This window comes from Chanos chanos, chromosome 2 (genome assembly GCF_902362185.1).
Source record: "Chanos chanos chromosome 2, fChaCha1.1, whole genome shotgun sequence".
NCBI lineage: Eukaryota > Metazoa > Chordata > Actinopteri > Gonorynchiformes > Chanidae > Chanos > Chanos chanos.
Window position 1 is genome coordinate 51,630,571 of NC_044496.1, and position 17,991 is coordinate 51,648,561.

A 17,991-nucleotide genomic window follows, 5' to 3' on the forward strand; every position below is an offset into this window, starting at 1 on the left:
AAAGAGGATGTTGATTCATTTAATCAGTCAGTCTGGGAGGAGGGAAAAGCCCTTAGGCTAGCCTCCTGTATTGAACAGAGGGATGGGATGCATCCCCTTTGCTTAGCTTTGGCCTGCAGTTCCCAGGCTCTCTGAGGACATTACCAGGATTATCTAACACTTCTAAAACATTATAAACAGGGCTGTGTAGAGAGCATGGGGTAATGTGGATATTCCAATTAAACTCTTTTTTTTCCCCCCTCATGTCATTGTATGGACACCAAATAATTTGATCAAACTGAAAACAAACCAAAAATAACAATATAGTAGCAAAACATTCAGGCTAGAAAAATATCAAACTGACTTTGAATATATATATATATATTTATATTTTTATTCATTTCAAAGATAGTGTTAATGATCAACTGTTAAAAATACATAAAGGTTTATTAGATGCAGAGAGTTTATTTAGGACTAATACTCTGGTTCCAAAACAAAAACCAAGAGCTTCAAGGATCAAACTGTGCAGGAATTATTGCATGAAATAAAGGCAGTTTAGAGTTTGCATAGGTTTGATATCAACACTACAAAACACAGAGGGCTAGAAGGCAATTCTAAACACAGGCTCCAGCAGAAACATTAAAGGGGCCCTCCCATTGTAAAATACAATCAAAAATTCATAAAATATGCAATCTAACTGACTTTTTGGAGATGAATAAAGTGTAGGTAAAAAAAAAAAAAGACAGACAGACAAGAAAGTCCTGGGTCCAGTTTCTTATTTCTACTTGCCAGCTTGCAAAGAAATATCTGTATAAAAATCAGGCATTTTTGAATGCTTTTGTGAGAATAAATACAAAATCTGACTACGCTTTTTTTTGATCTCAGGAAAGTTACTGTGTATAAAAAGGACAGATCACACGCTAATGTTGTGGAATGCATATTCCAGCATAATACTTTCCCCTGTCTGACTTGCTGTAACGCTCAATCTACGTTTCTGGAGAGATCTACAGACATCACGTTCCACGAATGTTGCTGTTTCAAAGCTGTTTAAATGCTATCCATGGCTTTGAATTCACTAAGGGCCTGCACAGGATTCACATGTTTCTTGTGTGAGGATCGCCTAACTTTGTTAGTCTGGCCATCATCTTGCTTCTCGCGCTTCACCAGAGGCTTCTTCTCAGGGGCCTTCATCTTCCAGGAAATGGCGGGCATGTTAAGATTCTGCATGCCTTGAGACTTCTGGTACTTAGTGGAGGCCACATACGACGCCTTCACTGTAGAAACCACAGCATTCATCAGGTTCTTGGCGGCTTGGATCAGGGACATGGCACTATCCAGCTATAGAAGAGAGAGAGAGCAGTGAGTCAGACAGTGGCATAATTTAGACTGTTGCTGGTCAGTGTTCTCCATGGAAACAAGCCTGTACAGAGGCAGAGACTGAAACTGCTCATCTTCTCATGTTAACGGCATAGTCACTCTGGCTTTAAGTAGAGGAGTGAAAACATCCACAATTTTTTTTTATCTAGAAGAACATTCTATAATGTGTTCTATGCATAGGGGCACTTATAAACATATACATAAAACAAAAGCAGTAATTGAGCATACGGAGTAACTGAGTCCTAAATGAGAGTCAGGCCTCATTTAATGTTCACAGCTGTACTGCCTCAGATGCCTAATTGAAACAGAATGGCTCCATCTGAACCTTACACTCTTAGCCAACAACAACTTTAAGTCAAATGAAAAGATGTTAGTCATAACATGCATGTCTTAAAACAACATTTAAACAGTTCATTCGGGGGGGGGGGGGGGGGACTGTTTACAGTTTAAAAAATTTGACACACAGCATTTCAAAAAAAGGGGAGTATATTAGGGGGGGAATTATCAAAAGACTATTACTTCAGAGACCAAAGGTTTTTACAAGCTAAAAATGAATGCCAACACTGGGTAAATTAGGAAGGTTAAATGAAAGTGAATTAACAAAACAACGATTCTGAATGAGGGGAAATGACGGCAATTACATGTATTACTGGTAAATTAGGGATCACATCCAAAGAAGTTAACAAGCCCACAAGAGATGAAATGAAGTTACTTTGAAAACTCCAAAGCAACAAAACAAATTTTTATGTACTTTTATTTCCCTTGTTGTATGGAGAAGGATTATGGTAATATGGATGGGACAAAAGAGATGATTACAACAAATTTTATTTCACAGATAATTAAGATCCTCTTTGCTGCATCTCATTAAGAAATTCAAGTTTAATCTCTCCTCTAAAAACAGGTCCTTGGACATGCCAGCACAAAATCAGACTGTACAGTTGAGGATTCGTTGAGAAAAACAAAAAACCCAAAAACAAACAATAACCCCCCCCCCCCCAAAAAAAAAAACACTGATCTCTCCTTTTAGAAGAACAAATGTACGCTCCCTTAACTAAAAACACCACCATCGTTAATAAACGTCAAAAACTTTGCAATTTCATTCGTAATGCCACCAAGACGCAACAGGACTTACCCCCGACACCACGAGCTCCCCTCCCAGATTCTGCACCTCAGCCTTGACTTTGCTGCAGATATTCAGCTGGTGGCAGTACAGGGCGATGCGCTGCAAATAGGCCAGCAGATCCTGCTTGCATGTCGAATCAGGACACTGAAGTAGAGAGAGAAGGACAATTAATGATCACGTTCAACAAACAAAGCACCGATTCCAACAATTCAGAGCAATCTTCTTTGTCACTGTGTCTATGAAACAGGAAAGAGTTTGTGATTGTATGCTGTCCAGCGGTTCTCAGGCAATTAGTTAAGTACCCTGTGTACTGAACATTTCTGTTAACACTGGAATTGCATGGACATAACAAATTGAAGTAATTAAGGACCAGGTGATCCCCTGATGAGCTGAATCAGTAATGCTACTGTTGGAACAAGAACAAGAGCTTTCAGGGTCCTTATCAGACGGGAGACTGTTTTGCTTAAGAAAATCTTTCTTGGATCCATTTCAGACTTCTCCTGTTCAAAAATGTTTCCTTTGTAGTCTTCGGGGAACACCGAGCACCGCATTTATTAAATGAATTATTTGTGCGGTTAAGCTTTTTTGAGATCAGAGAACCAAGGAATCCCATTTCTTGTATACTAACTAGCCTAATCAATTCTGCTACTGCTCATCAAGGACGAATACCAACACTGTGCAATATGTGCAAATCATTGATTATGTGGAAAGCTATTTCTATATTAATAGTTCACTTGTGAAGCATGGGCATCTGGAAAATTGGCAACAAATAATATCACTTAACTCTTTTACATATGTAATGTGTCTCCAAGGAAACAATATCTCTTGCGGCGCAATACTGTTGAAAGCACAGGCCAACACCCTTTTCGAATTAAGTGTGCTGAGCTGCTGTTGCAAACAACTTGGATATGGAAATGCTGATTATAATTTAACCAAGCAAGCTTTCCAGCAGTGCATTTGTTACATCTGGTGGTTACAGCTGAGATAAAACATTTGAAAAATCTTGTTTTTTTCAGTATTTTAATAAGCAGACGGTAAAGGCACACTCCAATTGCTTTGGGCTGGAAAAACACTAAGATTTCCTGTACATAATTCATTCTGTGCAGAGGACTGCACTGAAAAGGATTTTTAATCTAGATTTACTTACTGCACTTTTAAATTTTCACAATGACAAACGCAGAATCAAGTCACAAATAGGTTGTGCCACGTCTAGCGCAAGGAAGAAAAGAGAAAAAGAAAAAAAAAGAACGAAAAAAAAAAAAAAAGAGGGCCTGCATCTCGGCTATAGGTGAAGCAATTAAAATCTGTACATACAAATGCCATCTATTAAAAATTCCAGACAGCTTACATAATCTAACCTCCATTTACCATCCAAGTTAACATGACTAAGACGACCCACACTTCAGTTGCACACAGGGGGGGGAAAAGAAAAAAAAAAAAATCTGTTGATCTTGAGAACTGTATATTTTAAGCGAGGCTCTTGGACTTCTACAACGAATACTACAAGGACTTCCAATTCAAAGCTCTTGAGGCTTGCTGTTAAATCCCCTCTGCACCCTTCTGAATTCTATACAGCAGTGAACAATGAGGGAGGGATCAGAGGGAGACTGAGGGGCTGTGGTCTATGAAGAGCTAATACAAGATGTGACTGTGTGCTCAGGGATATAAAATGTAACATTACCATGAAACTAAGCACTGTTATTAATGCGGCAGAACCCTGAATATGGGCCAGGGCATCTTAACCATGCTTTATTAATAATCATCAGTATGGTGTTCTTCCGAGCCTTGCTAAGAGTCTAAAGGGAAATGAAAGAGAGAAGGAGGGGGAGAGGGAGAGAGAGACAGAGAGTGAGAGACGGAGGGAGAGAGAGAGAAAGAGTGAGAGACAGAGAGTGAGAGACAGAGAGTGAGAGAGAGACTGCTCATTCTTCATGCATATCCCTGTATTTGCCCGTGTTTGACCATTTGATATCCTAAAAAGCTGCAGCTGTAACTGCTTATGTATTTTACAGATGTGCACAGACACGTGGTTTGCAACAGACAATCCTTTAATTGTCCAGATAACCGGACTGAGTAATGACACTGAAGAGCACCTGTTCACAAAATCCTTCAACTGAAAATGTGCTTGAATTTCCAAAAAAATAATATATGGTTTTGGTCTTGTGTCTAAAAAAGATGAAGCAGCACAAGATGGTTTTTGCAGATGTAGTGAGTGAGTAAAAGTCTTTGTTATGAAATCCAAATCTAATTTCCAGTGTGGCCAATTAATATCCGTATCTGCAGGGGGGCGGGGGGGCGAAAAAAAACCCCTCAATTTACATCCATCTACTATGCCTGGAAAAACGTCAAAACCAAACTGTTGATGTGCTGCACAGTAGCAGCACTGAAGGAATATTTGGTCCTGTGTCTCTGCATGTGGTTTGGCGTTTCATTTTGAACACTCAAGCTTGGCACAAAGAAGCCTGGGAGTTGTAGTAAAGATAATCCTGCTGAGCACATCATCGCTCCCCTGCGGGAAGTCTGGACAGCTCGGTAGAACATGGCTCTCCTGCGTGGTCCCAGTTACTTGACAGGGAGAAAACGCTGGAACCAGACTGCCCTACCTCCTGCCATGCATACAGCACCCAGATTATTGGGCCAGTGCTGGCTCTCTCTTCTGCTTTATTATTCCCCACATTACTCCAGTAGTGATTAATATAAACCACTAAATTATATCAATCACTGCCTTCCTCCCCCGGAGCCTACGAGCACACTGCAGAGGAAGATAGACCAACCGAGCAGAGAGAGACTGTGCACAAGTGCAAAGGAGAGAGAGAGAGAAAGAGAGAGAGAGAGAGAGAGAGAGAGAGTGAGAGAGAGACTTAGGGTGCAGCAGAACAGAGCCTTGCTAAAATGGGACCTGCTAAGCATACTAATTAGGGGCTGTGCTCCTGTTTCAGACAGCTCGAGTCAACCCTTTGAAAGCATCACTTGTGCATGCTCAGCTGCTGAATTCATCCAGGTTTGAACAGGAAATGCTTCTTGCCTGCTCTGACCCAGACATGTGAATACATGATCCACACATCACAAAAAAAAAAAAAGAGACACTTTCTTTTTTTTTTAAATTTCTCTACTTCAACAGCCGGGAACCGCAGAGTATTACTTACTGTCTGTGTGCTTCAGGACCTAAGCATTGTGACTGTATTTGTAGCCTAATTTCAAATTAATTGACAGGGAAAAAAATAAATAAATAAAAAAAGGGGGGGAAAGGGGGAGAGGAAGGAGCTGACGCAGAGATGACAACATTCAGTTCATTTAAAAAGTTCCTTGGGTTACATGACGTTCCTGCGTCATTTTATCCTTTAAAAAGCAGTTTCTTTTGCTGTAGCAAAAGTGCTGCCGGCAGAAAAGCTGAGCACGAGTCGCTAAGACGAGCACGTTAAACTTAACTAAAACCTGTCAGGGGATGCACAGGGTTCATCCTACAGCTTCAGCTGAGGTGGGGATAAAACTTTCGGCTCCTGCTCAGGCTGTGCCAAGCCGCCGCGCTCTAGCAAGAGTTTATCGGTAGACGTGAGTGAGTGGAATAAAAACTGGAGAGAAAAAAAAAAAAAAATCCACTCATTAATGAAACAAGTATTGTTATTTTGTTTGTGTGTGTGTGTATTCATACAGGAAACAAGGAGTTTGCTATTGGCAACAAGCACCCACACATGACATGGGGTCCCATCACCCTTCAAGAACAAGTGGGAAAGTTACCTAGGCAACAAGTAAGAGGGGAAGATGAGGAAGCAAAAGGAACACAGACTGACACACTGGCTCAGCTTAATAATGGTCCTGCTTATAAACGCTAAGGTTATATCAATTAACACGGTTTACAATCTGACATGCAAATGAATATAAGACATCATGCAAATCAGGAATTACAGTCAGTGCAGTTTACTGCATGTTCTATGTACAAATTCATATTTCTGTCAAATGCTATATTTAGGGGACGGGTGCAGGAAGGCTCGGAAGGTTTCTGTAAACACTGGGACACACAAAACATTCAGACAGAGCAGAGCTATGGACGGGAATCTCAAAAATAGGTTGCAGCTTATACACGGTCAGAAAAATAGTCAAAATGGCCCCTGCAATTCTTCATGACTGTTGTCCATACACAACCCACAAGGAGCGGTTTTCTGCTTGACTGTTCGTTTTGTTTTTTGTTTTATGTAATTGTTATTAAAAAAAAAAAAAAAAAAAAAAAAAACACCTCAGCCCACCCCAAAATGTGTGTAGCTTGTGTATCTGTCCAAGACAAGTTTTCAAGTTAATCCTCACAATTTCAGATGGAAACACATCCCCTGAATGTTTTTTTTTTTTTTATCTACTTTACCTGACATCTTCGTACTATGACAGTGTGGGCAATTTGCATCACTTACATATTTATGAGGACTTAAATGTTGCATGCTGAAAGTGTAGGAGGACCTGTATTGTGTTCTCAGCCTCTAGCCAATTTGGGAAGAATATTCAGAGCTGCGTATAATGAATACAAAGAAAATGTTGGTGTTTCTGTCCAAAAGAACTCCTACACCGCAAAAAATAGCTTTTGAAGACAAAAAAAAGGAATTAACAGTCAAAATACAAACACAAACCAAGTGTGAATTACAATAAAAAGGCGGTAGGTGTTAGACAAAAGTAGGATTTCACACATCAGTGTTAAAAATACCCTGCTATAGAATGAGTGGGAAGGTCAGACAGCACCGCCGAAAATGTCATCTCGCCTGCTGAATTCCATTCTAAATGGACAGGGTAGTGTAACAGTACAGCGACGACTGGCAAGCCGTGGCCTTTCGGGACACGCGATGGAAAGGAAATGCCAATTTCCCATATTCACTGATGCTGCAGCATTTTAATGCAGGGCAGCCCTTGTTACAAATTTAGTACGGATATAGGCTTTAGGTAATGTATTCTTTTGTTTGTCACTGTCCACTGCTCAGTTTGAAGTCATACTTCATAAGGGAAGAGCGTGTGTCTGTGTGTGTGTGTGTCTGTGTGAGTGTGTGAGAGAGTATGTGTGAGTGTGTGTGTGTCTGCATTTTTAGACAGTGGTGCATATCCAGCAATCACAATATAGCGAGTAAATAAAATCAGTCTGATCACACGTATTTCCCTACCACACACACACACACACATCCTTAACAGGTACATCTCTACAGGTGCCGTACCATGCAGCTTTAAACATGCTATAAATTGACTGCTGCCCCTTCTACCGTAATTGCAGGCCTCACATCACAATCCAACTCAAGAGAAAGACAACATCAGCCACAAAACGTCAGCAACAGATAGTTTAACTTTGTGCCAGCAGTAGAGGACGGAACACTGGTTTTGTTGCATAGTACCACAATTTAATGGCTTCATTTTCCTATGCCAAAAGCCATTCTCCACACTGTGGAGGAGACATGCTGCGACGCTGCTGGAGGGATGTTAATTTTACCGTCTGGAAACGGTCCAAAGGCTGGTAGATTTTCCTAAGAATAAAAAAAAAAAAAAAAAGGCTGGCAGTCAGCAAATTCCACTTCATGACTTTGCAGTGTTCTGACATAAAACACATCTGCTGAAGACACAATGTCAGCATGGTGTGTGGGGAGAGATGATGAACTGACTGTGACCTGAAAGAAAAGTACTTCCTGGACCACAAGCAGCCAGGCCACCTCCATCACACCTCTGAACTGCTGTTGGGGTGAGAGGGGCCAGCACTGTATTTACAGCGCCGGAAACTCAAACAAACCGCAGCACAGAGACGCCAGAGGTACTGCGAGGACAACGCCAGGGACTCACTCAGAGGTCCAGAAGGGAAAGGAAATACAGCCCACGACTGCTGCCTGTCCATTTGTATTCAAGGTGCGTGATGAATACTAGAGTACACGTGGCAATCAAAGATTCATTTTTAAAAGCCGCTGTTAGTATCAAAGTCATTTACGGAGAGATGAAAGTTTCAACTGTCAGTGCTTCAATAGACAAACTTATAATTCACTTGGAGAGTACATGTCCGCTTTGTGTGTGTGTGTGTCTAATGGTTTCACATTGAAGTCATCTTTTTTCTCCCCCTATTTTTTTTTCCTTTGCGAAGCAGGATAAATTTGAAGTCACTGCAGAGCGTAATGTTCACTCAAGACATGAGGGGAGGAAAAAAAAATAGCACTACAGCCAAGTGAATTTATCCCAACCAATAACCGAAAAATCCATAACATGTTTGCTTGGGTATGTTCGATCACTGAGCTGACAGCCAGGGACATTATTACGACCACAAAGTGGACAGAACCACAGGTGTGACGGGTGACAGCACATTGAGTGTCATTCCAGGAACTCGGAGACTCCGGGAGAGGCGTATGGAACATTCCGGTACCCAATGAACATCGCACTTTAGGTGTTAAATTGATTCACTTATGAGTCTATGAAAATACATGCTATAAGCTTGTCAAAACCCATTTGAGGTGGGCGGTGTGCATGCATCAATGCCTTTGACAGTACGTATACTACGGGTGAGCTGTCTTTATATGTCCTATGATGTTGTTCTTGTCTGATCAATCTCCTCCGCTAAAACTTTTACGCAGCTCTTCCTGTGAGCGTGCTGCTAAGTTCCCACCCAGCCAACATATCTCTCACAGCCATGTTTAAACGAGAAGCCCTCGCTCTAACATTTGCATAGCAGAAATGCATGTTTAAAGAGCAAGACAGCAGTATGTTCTCCAAAACAAACAAACAAACAAACAAACAAACAAAAACCGTCAGGAGAGTTGAGAGTGGGTAGGTTGGCAGGCCGACTGACCCTTGAACTGCTGAACTGAGAATTTGTGGGCTCTCTGCTCCAGTTTTGTTCCTCTACTGCAGTGGTGAAAATTTACAGCGCTGTCGCCATTAAGCGGCCGGGGCCAGAACTGGGATTAGAGTCCAACCACCGCCAGAGCTCATGGATCACCATAAATCTCCACTGATTGAATGCAAATTGGAAAAGTACACTATGTATGTCGGTATACATCATGGGGATAAAGCATGTATGCCGAACACACAGCCACACCACATGCCCATACGCTAAATATGCAAAGCTTTATCTTGTGCTCGAGTGTGTATTGCGTGCATGTGTCTGCGCGTGTGCACGTGCACACGCTCATGTTTGTGAACTGAGAGAGAGAATATTTATGGGCCACATGGTGGCTAACACATTTACATTATAAATCTCAATTACATAGGATTATTTGTTTACCACGAGGCTCAGATGGAATTCTCATAAGGTGCCCTGCAGAGCCTGGTCGTAAATTCTTAATAAACTGCAGTGCAGACCTTTGTATGGTACTGACCTAAATCCTCCATCTCATCTTTTCAGTACACTCATTTCTTTAAACTTTAATAGGGCTCTGTTACACCACTTTAACTGATTTTTATACCCATAAAAACCACTTCAGTCTGTACCCTCTACATCAAATAACAAATTTCAAAAGCTTCTACAACCGTGTTTCGTGTCGCTACGATGGGTGGACATACAACTGGTTTGGGTGGAAATGCCGTTCGAGTAGCTTGGCAAACGTTACAGGGGAATCTACGCGATAGAACGGCCATCTGTGGTGCACCCTTGTGGATAGGGCTTTGTTGTGACAAACAGGACTTAAGGATTGTGCTGCGGGTCTCTCTGCGTTTTTCCCTCCACTGTAATTGATGATTCATGCTACAGTGTTGCTAAATATATGGGACACCTTCCATTCCTATTCTCTCAGTATTTGCTTTTTGGCAGCTTTGTCTAGTGAGGCAGGTAAGAAGAGGAGACTAAATATAGACCTGCGTAAATAAATTAGAAAGCTGCCACTTGGTAATTAAGCTGCTAATTAAAGACAAATCGCTCTTAATGGATTTAGGTCTCACGAGATTCAACTCATCTCCAACTTACCCCCCCTTTCCCCAGCACCTACTGCCCCAGATCCCTCCAGCCAAACCTGGGTCAGTGAGTAGATATCTGGACTGCCATTTGCCCTGTCACACACTGGCTGGGCCACAGGGACAGCTGCACCTGTTCGACACTGGCACACCCTTCTCACCCTTCAGCCAAAGCTCTTCATTTATTTACACGCCGAGTGCTTCAAACTCACCAAATCCCTTAATGGTGTACACTGCACACCTATCTCATTTAAACACGCACCAATAGCATACAAACACACATGCTGTCAAACAGAGGAGTAAAACACAGACACATACACACACACGCACACACACGGTACCCATCTGTTTTCTTTGGGGGATATCATTGTTCTCATTGCAAAGAATAAGCAACTTCAAAGCCGTGGTGGGGCAAAGCATGAAAACCCTCACCCTCTCTGAACTCAATGTTTAGTATTCTAATGCAGTCAGGTCAATGCAGGTAACATTACAGCAAAGTTATAAAATGGATCTGCTTCACGGAGGATCAAAGTGCAACTTAAATTAAATATCAAAAAGTGCGGGGCCGTCCGCATGACGGCTGCTCATTATGCAAGATTATGTTGAAGAAATCTTTTGAAAGCTCACTGCAGATGTTTCAAGGCATCGGTAATTAACGGCCATGGCCATGCAGCAAATAGGATGAGGATACTTAGCTTTAATTTTTCCCTTTTTAGCTACTGGAACATGCCCTACACAAAACGTTTGTAAACTACTCCGGTTCTAAAGCAAGCAATCGATGATTCAACAAGCTTCAGGAAATCGCACACATTCCCTACACAGTTGCATCATCATTACCCTAGAACACATTCCAAAGCTGAAACACACAGCTTCATGTATAAACAGGGGCCTCCGCAATGTATCGTGGAATTTTCTTGAAAAGTAAGTGGTGCTATATGTAGCACATACGCTGTGGTATATTTAATTGACTGTTGATACCGACTTATAGAGAGTTCGCACTGTCCAATGATCTGTCGCTGAAGCCACAAAAAGAGAAAAATTACATTAAATTAAAAATAAGCGATCGCAAGGTTATCTGGAATATGAGCCTCTGCAAATAAGCAAAAATCAGAAATTCAATTTACCATGAGTGGCTAGCTTAAATATCTGTGGCCTGTACCTCAGGAGGAAGCATTATCTCAAGTACTTTTTTCGAAAACCAGACCCACTTAACTACAGCAGTAGATGAAAAAAAAGTGGACTAAAAACATTCGCAAGAATCTCTTTATGTCGCCATCTCATATCTATTCTACCAGAGACGGAAGGAGGGGAGGGGGGGGGGTGGGGTGGGTAGTTAAATAAATAAATAAATAAATAAATAAATAAATACTGTGGTTAAAAGAGGTGACGACATGAAATAGCAGATAAATTATGTACAGTATTTCCCTAGAGAGCTTTACCAGCATTAAAAGTCCTCGTGTGAAATACAAGGGCAAGGAGAATTTACTGGGTGTTTTCCCATAAGAGAATGTTTCAAGCTCTTGGATTTACCTGATCAGCGATGGCGCGACCCAGCTTGTCCATTCTTGAGCCTGCTTCAGCAATCTTCTTTGCGGCACTGATGACATCAGAGGTGTTTTTCAGTGGCCCTTTACCCCTGAAAGCACATTCATAGTCAGTAGCTGTCCTCGAAATGGATTCATTCCCTGCCACAGCCACATCTCAGGCATATAGGTTATTAGGATACAAAGCCATTGGGAGAGGATAAGGTCTACTGAGACATGGGTTTCTAGCATAGCCGTGTCACACTGAAGTGTCACGTTCATACTTCATTCTCTCTTCAGCTCAGGGTGTGTCACACACAAAACATCACTGCACTGAGGAAATTTGCCCAGAGTGCTCTACACCGCGCTGAAACGAGGAACCGTATTTAAGGAACACTCCTTAAAATTTCATCTATCCACGCACCGCTTTAGGTCTGCAGGCCTGATGTCTGTATGCACACACAGCCACAGATGGCGCGAGTTCTTAACAGATTCGTTCCACTCCTGTCTGGTCAGCTTCCGGGTGGGTGGGGGGTGGGGGGCGGGGGGGGGGGGGGGGGTCACTTCCATTCAAGTTCATCTAATGGCTGTGCTCTAGCCCAACCCACTCCGCCCTTCAACGCCCCAGGTCTGAGCTGGCCAGCCATTTGCCAGTTTTGTGTCGCCACAAGGGACTACAGGGCACAGTTGGCAAGTGGCGCAACCTGGATTCAGAACCGCTCTCTCCAGGCTAAAATGAACAATCCAACCCACAACAGATGGATTTTTGTGTTCTGCCTCTTCCTCTAACCCCTCCCCCTTTTTTTCTCTCATGTACAGAGAACGATTTGGGGACTTCATGGAAGTGGCCTACATGATTTAGCGATCAAGGGACACGGGCAAACAGCATGAAGACTTTGGGAGACCACATGGCTCACGCACAAAAAAAAAAAAAACAAACAAACAAAAAAAAAAAAAGAATGAAAAAGGCTTACTTGATGCCCATTTTAAAATGCAAAACAAGCTGATTTTTCACCTCATTTTGATTACACAAACTCACTGGTGTACACTTTGATTAAATTCAGAAAATTACAGTGGGGATCGGTGGGGGGGGATGACTCCAGGCTAAACTCCCCTACTGTAAACTGCGGCCCATTTCAGGGAGAACTAAAGCCAGGGCAGTTACAAGGTGACTGTTGAGGAGGGGTGACTTAAGCTCGTTCATCAGATTTGCATAGCTGAGTGGGAGACTGTCAGAGAGCCCATGAATTAGCTGTTGATGCCTGTTCCAGATGGGGAGAGTGGAGCACTGGACCACAGCATGCACAGACAGGTGGCTCCAAAATATGTCACATGCAACCAGACGACACATGCTTTATTCATGAGGGCCTGGGACATAAGCAGAATTGGTGGCAACAGGGTTCTCTGCAGATATTAAGTCAGGATAAAGGCCCAAATCAATTTCCCCTTACTGCATTAACCTTCATGGGACTGTGTACCCACTCAAGGTTGAGGGGCAATAATTTTGGTGTGGGATGAATTAGCTTGTGGTGACCTTCACTGTATTTCTGCAGGTGGCCACCTTCAAATCCACTGCACCAAAAAGGAAAAAAAAAAAAAATCACTGTGCATTCTTCATATAAATATTCATGCATTCATGCACACCCATAAATTAAAGTTTGTTTCTTATCTCTCCTTCCTTATCTTGTATTGTTACACAGTAGGTAGCTGGGAGGTGAGAAGGAGTGGTTGGAAGATGACCATATGTAATGTTCCATTTGAGTGAGTCAAGCACACTCCTGTCCTGGCTAACATTGCAAGCTCTGTCCATTTAATAACAAACACACCCTGAGAGAGGGGGAGAGAGAGAGAGTGTGAGGCAATATGAATTTTAATCATAGCACATGTATGTCTATTTAGCTGTGCAGAAATTGAGATTTGGACTAGATTCATTTGCATTTATTTGAATCATATTAACATGCTGCACAATAGGTCTGGCGGAAAACTGCTTTGCAATTATTTTCTCTTGATCCTTCAGGGTAACGTGGATCAAATTTGAGGTTTAAGGATTCAGTGGATGATGAGTGCCGGATCATTGGCTACAACAGCATTTTGAAGTTCACTGCACTCTGCAGGGATGGAGGGATGTACGTGAACGAGGAAGACAGACAAGCACCCCCCCCCCCCCCTTCCTAGATAAGACTGATTGACAAGTACTACACTATCTAACTATGTGTGTCATACCAGTAAACAGTGTCCTCAGAATGATTTTTTTTTTCCTCCCAAAAAAAAAAAAAAAGCACAGAGCACACAGGGAGACAGACTGAAGCATGCAACGCCACACACACACACACACACACACACGCAGCAGATGGCAGGGACTCTCGGGTGTTCCGCCCACGAGCTTGCTCGCTGTCACACCTAAAACAGACCCTTCTCTGATTCTACCAGCTTAAAGTGGAAAAAATGTGGATGACCTTTCCCGCAACTAATAACTCTTGTCTTAGGTCTTATCAGCCTCTCTCCCCCTCCCCCCCACCCAGTATGATTCTACAGTGAACCCAGCCAGAGATCTCCCTGTCAAGATAGCGCAGGGGCCATATAAATTGACATTCTGATGGGATGAGGTGCTTCATGCATAAGAGAGGGGGAGGAGAGTTATGACTTGCCTCTATAACAGCTCTAGAGAGAGAGAGAATATGAGAGAGAGAGAGAGAGTCTATTCATATTTCTTTTTTCTTTTAAATCATGTAACTACCTGCGTAGAGTCTTGCAAAATGATGAATGATGTAAGCAAACAAGGAGAAAACGAGATATTGTAAAAACAGAAGACTTCATCATTGTGGGGGGGGGGGGGGGGGGGGGAAGCCTGTGTCGAGGACGACGGCCCACCCAGAGACAGACTAGCACACGATCATGACGCCAATCTGTCCCCTCCGGCCCAATAAGAACATGGATCCAGTTTGAAAACGCGCCTTTGAAACTAACCTGGTGAAGTCAGTCATCTCCATCATAATCATGCACATCTGCTTGGCCAGTACAATGATGTCGTTGCCGCTGTCGTCCCATTTGGACACCTCGGCATCCAGCTTGCTCTTCTCCTCTTGGAAGCTGGCCACCTGCTCAGCAATCTTGGCTTTCTGTTCCTGGGGCAGCTGAGCCATGATAGCCTGTGGAGTCACACAGAGAGTCTTGAGAGATTGGCACAAAAGCTATTACATCTAAATCCCAAAGATGTTGTGGAAAACGGTAAAAAAAAACAAAAAAAAACACGTGTGCTACATTGCTCTAAATTTCAAAGGATTTTGTGAGAGAACAAAGAGGAAAAAAATTCAAAGTGTTAACAGCCCAGCCCCCCCTCCTCCCCTACTCAGTTGATCATCGCCATCAACACTCAACCACTGAAGTGAGGAGGCTGGGTAATTTTTTCTTGTTATGAGGCTCTGGAATCATTTTCATATTCATTTAAGATCATTTAAAATAAAGATAAACCTGAAAGTGCTCAACGGAACATTACAACCTAGCCACTTCAACTTGCAGTCTGCTGGGGGGAAAAAAAAAAAAAGAAGCCTAATACAAAAATTTATTTACTTCCCCTATCTGCCTGAGGTACTTTTAAGATCAATGGAGGGGCATTACACCATGGTGCATAACAACCTAAAAAGTAGCATTCATCACTTTATAAAACACAGCTGATGGACAGCAACCTTTTTTTGACTTTTTTTTTTTTACATCTGAGTTTTTTTGTATTTGGGTTTTCAAGACCCAAAACAAACATGAGTTTGAGAGCTCATGAATAAATCTTGCTTCTTGTATTAGCTGACTAATACGGATTCCCTTTGGAATTCCCTTGCAGCTTAAATGAGGATCCTTAACTGGGGATGGGGATGGGGGTGGAGGGGGGGGGCATGTTGGTCCTGGAAACCAATTAAGGAAGTGTATAATACTAGAGGCTCTCAGTATAATGCACATTTGTTCGATCCTCTACATATCTTGACACTAGGAAAGCCCTCCACCACATGGAAAAGCCAAGTGTTAGCATTTCAGACTTGCAAATATGCAAACTGACAAATATGTAAAATGTGTAATCTAAACTGATTTCAACATTATGAAGAAATATATGCAGTTTTAACTTACTGTTTCCATAAACTGGACATGTATTACCTGTTCAGCTCATGTCATGTTCTCCTGTTTTTCAATCGGAGTTGTATTTCTTTATCACTGATATTTTGTTAACCACCATGATAGAGCATTTCGACGGAAGGTCTAGAGAAGAACGATTAGTCTAAGTGCACCCTGCACAATTTGGGTAAGCACACCTGTTTATGTGCTACTGTAAGCTACAAACAATGAGACTAATAAACACCATTAAAACATTCCTGTTACCTGTAATTGCTAAATTAACCATGTTATTTAGCTTAAATATGGTATGAAACATCCCACAACCACACCAAATGAATAGAGACAAACCCTTCTAAACTTCTCTCACACATGGAACATCCTCTAACAAGATCCGCCAACATGACTTGCTAGCAGTCAGTTTTTATTCGTCTGCCTCAGAGTGGATGAGAGTTGGCCAGTCATGAATATGGCTTGGTTTCTTGGTTTTTAGACAGTCTCCAGTAAAACTATTCAAACTAATGACAATATAATGAAAATAATTCCCTTCCCTCCATTCATGTCATGAGGCATTTTCAAAAGTATCACCACGGCAACAGAGGAGTACACTCTAAGATTCAGAAAGCAGTGCGAAGAATTTGATGTCTGTTAGGCTGGTAGCAACATTAACCTGAGAATACTGTTGACAAGAGAAGAAAAAGAAAAAAAAAAAAGAAAAAGAAAAAAAACCCTCTGCAGAATCCTAATGCACCATTACAGACTTCCTAAACTAGTACACTCTTTCCCACCGCAGTGCAGAGGAGTGAGGGAGAGGGATAGCAGGCTATGACATTTAATGCATTTCAAATGATATCTGTGAGTGAGCTATTTAGCATACTACAGACTTGCAAAGCAATCCACTCTGGATTAAATACAGGAAATGGCTGCACTGTAATATACTGGTTTATCAAATTTCTTTCAGTCTCATTTGCAAAACATTTTCACATGGAAAGGAAAAAAAAAAAGAATAAATAAGAAATATGAGAAAATGACCCTCCAGGTCAGAGATGCAAAACCGAAGGGTATTACCTATCCTGCAAAAATACATCTTGCATTTCTCAGATATATATCACCCTATTGTGACAAAAACGTGTATTAAGAGGACAAAAGTCGCTCTGTTCTTAAAGTTGAAACAAGGCCTAATCCAGTGAGAGCGGCAGAGGTGCTCCCTGGCTGGAGTCAGGGCATCCACACAGAAAATCGAGGAACCTGCGGTGTACAAGGTGTGAGCAGAAAAGGACAAAGCGCTGTCTTACCCGAGCGCTATGTCCAGCGATAAGCTGGTCGTCCTCAGTCTGCACGCTGGTCCTGCTGCGCACATCAAAGTCCTCAGTTTCAAAGTCCGAGTCATCCAGCTCCTCTGGAGTCTGCTTTGGGGAAGAAAAGAGATCAGGAAGAGAGAGGCGGTTGGGGGTGAGGGGAGGGGGGGTCAGAGGTGAAAAAAAAAAAAAAAAAAAAAAAAAGAAGGTGTGTGAGATATAACTGGCGAACAATAAATAACCCAAGTTGCATATGATCTATGACAAATGTTTAACTCCAGCCAGCGCTGGCAGCAGTAGATAAATGTCTTCTCTGGGCCTGGTATGGGGAAATTGTGAACTCTAAATGAATTTGTAAATCAAATGTAATGTGCTGCCTTTGCATTTTAAGAGGGAAAATGGAACTACAAGCTAGTATGAAGCATATTTGGAGTAAAACGTTTCAATCAGACTCCCATCTGTCGAGCGACTCGGCAGAAGAAGAAGAAGAAGGAGAGGAATGATCTTGGCTTCTTGTGAAGTGAAGCGACCACCTTATCCCAGTACCCAGCCTCGTTCAACAGTTCCTGTGCTGAATGCCAAGCATGTGGCTCATAACTTCACTGCCCTATTAGTATGCACTTGCAACCTGAGGCAGCTAAAGCTAGCTTGCGGAGGGAAGGGAAGAGAGGGGGGGCGAAAACCCCGACTGACAAGAAAA

At 42.2% G+C, this 17,991-nt stretch overlaps 1 protein-coding gene across 2 annotated transcripts in view; it reads right to left on the minus strand.

The window, feature by feature from the left end:
* Positions 1-375: 375 nt before the first annotated feature.
* Positions 376-17,991, minus strand: part of ctnna1 (catenin (cadherin-associated protein), alpha 1) — a 68,741-nt gene continuing 51,125 nt past the window's right edge. Inside the window, exons 14-18 of one of the 2 annotated variants that reach the window (XM_030792614.1) lie at positions 17,289-17,399; positions 14,863-15,044; positions 11,903-12,008; positions 2,489-2,623; positions 376-1,317 (exon numbers count right to left, since the gene is read on the minus strand). In XM_030792614.1, coding sequence (XP_030648474.1) covers positions 1,027-1,317; positions 2,489-2,623; positions 11,903-12,008; positions 14,863-15,044; positions 17,289-17,399 — 825 coding nt within the window. In that variant the 3' untranslated portion in view covers positions 376-1,026. Of the gene's footprint in view, positions 1,318-2,488; positions 2,624-11,902; positions 12,009-14,862; positions 15,045-17,288; positions 17,403-17,991 lie in introns of both variants that reach the window. The other variant, XM_030792606.1, reaches the window with a different exon arrangement.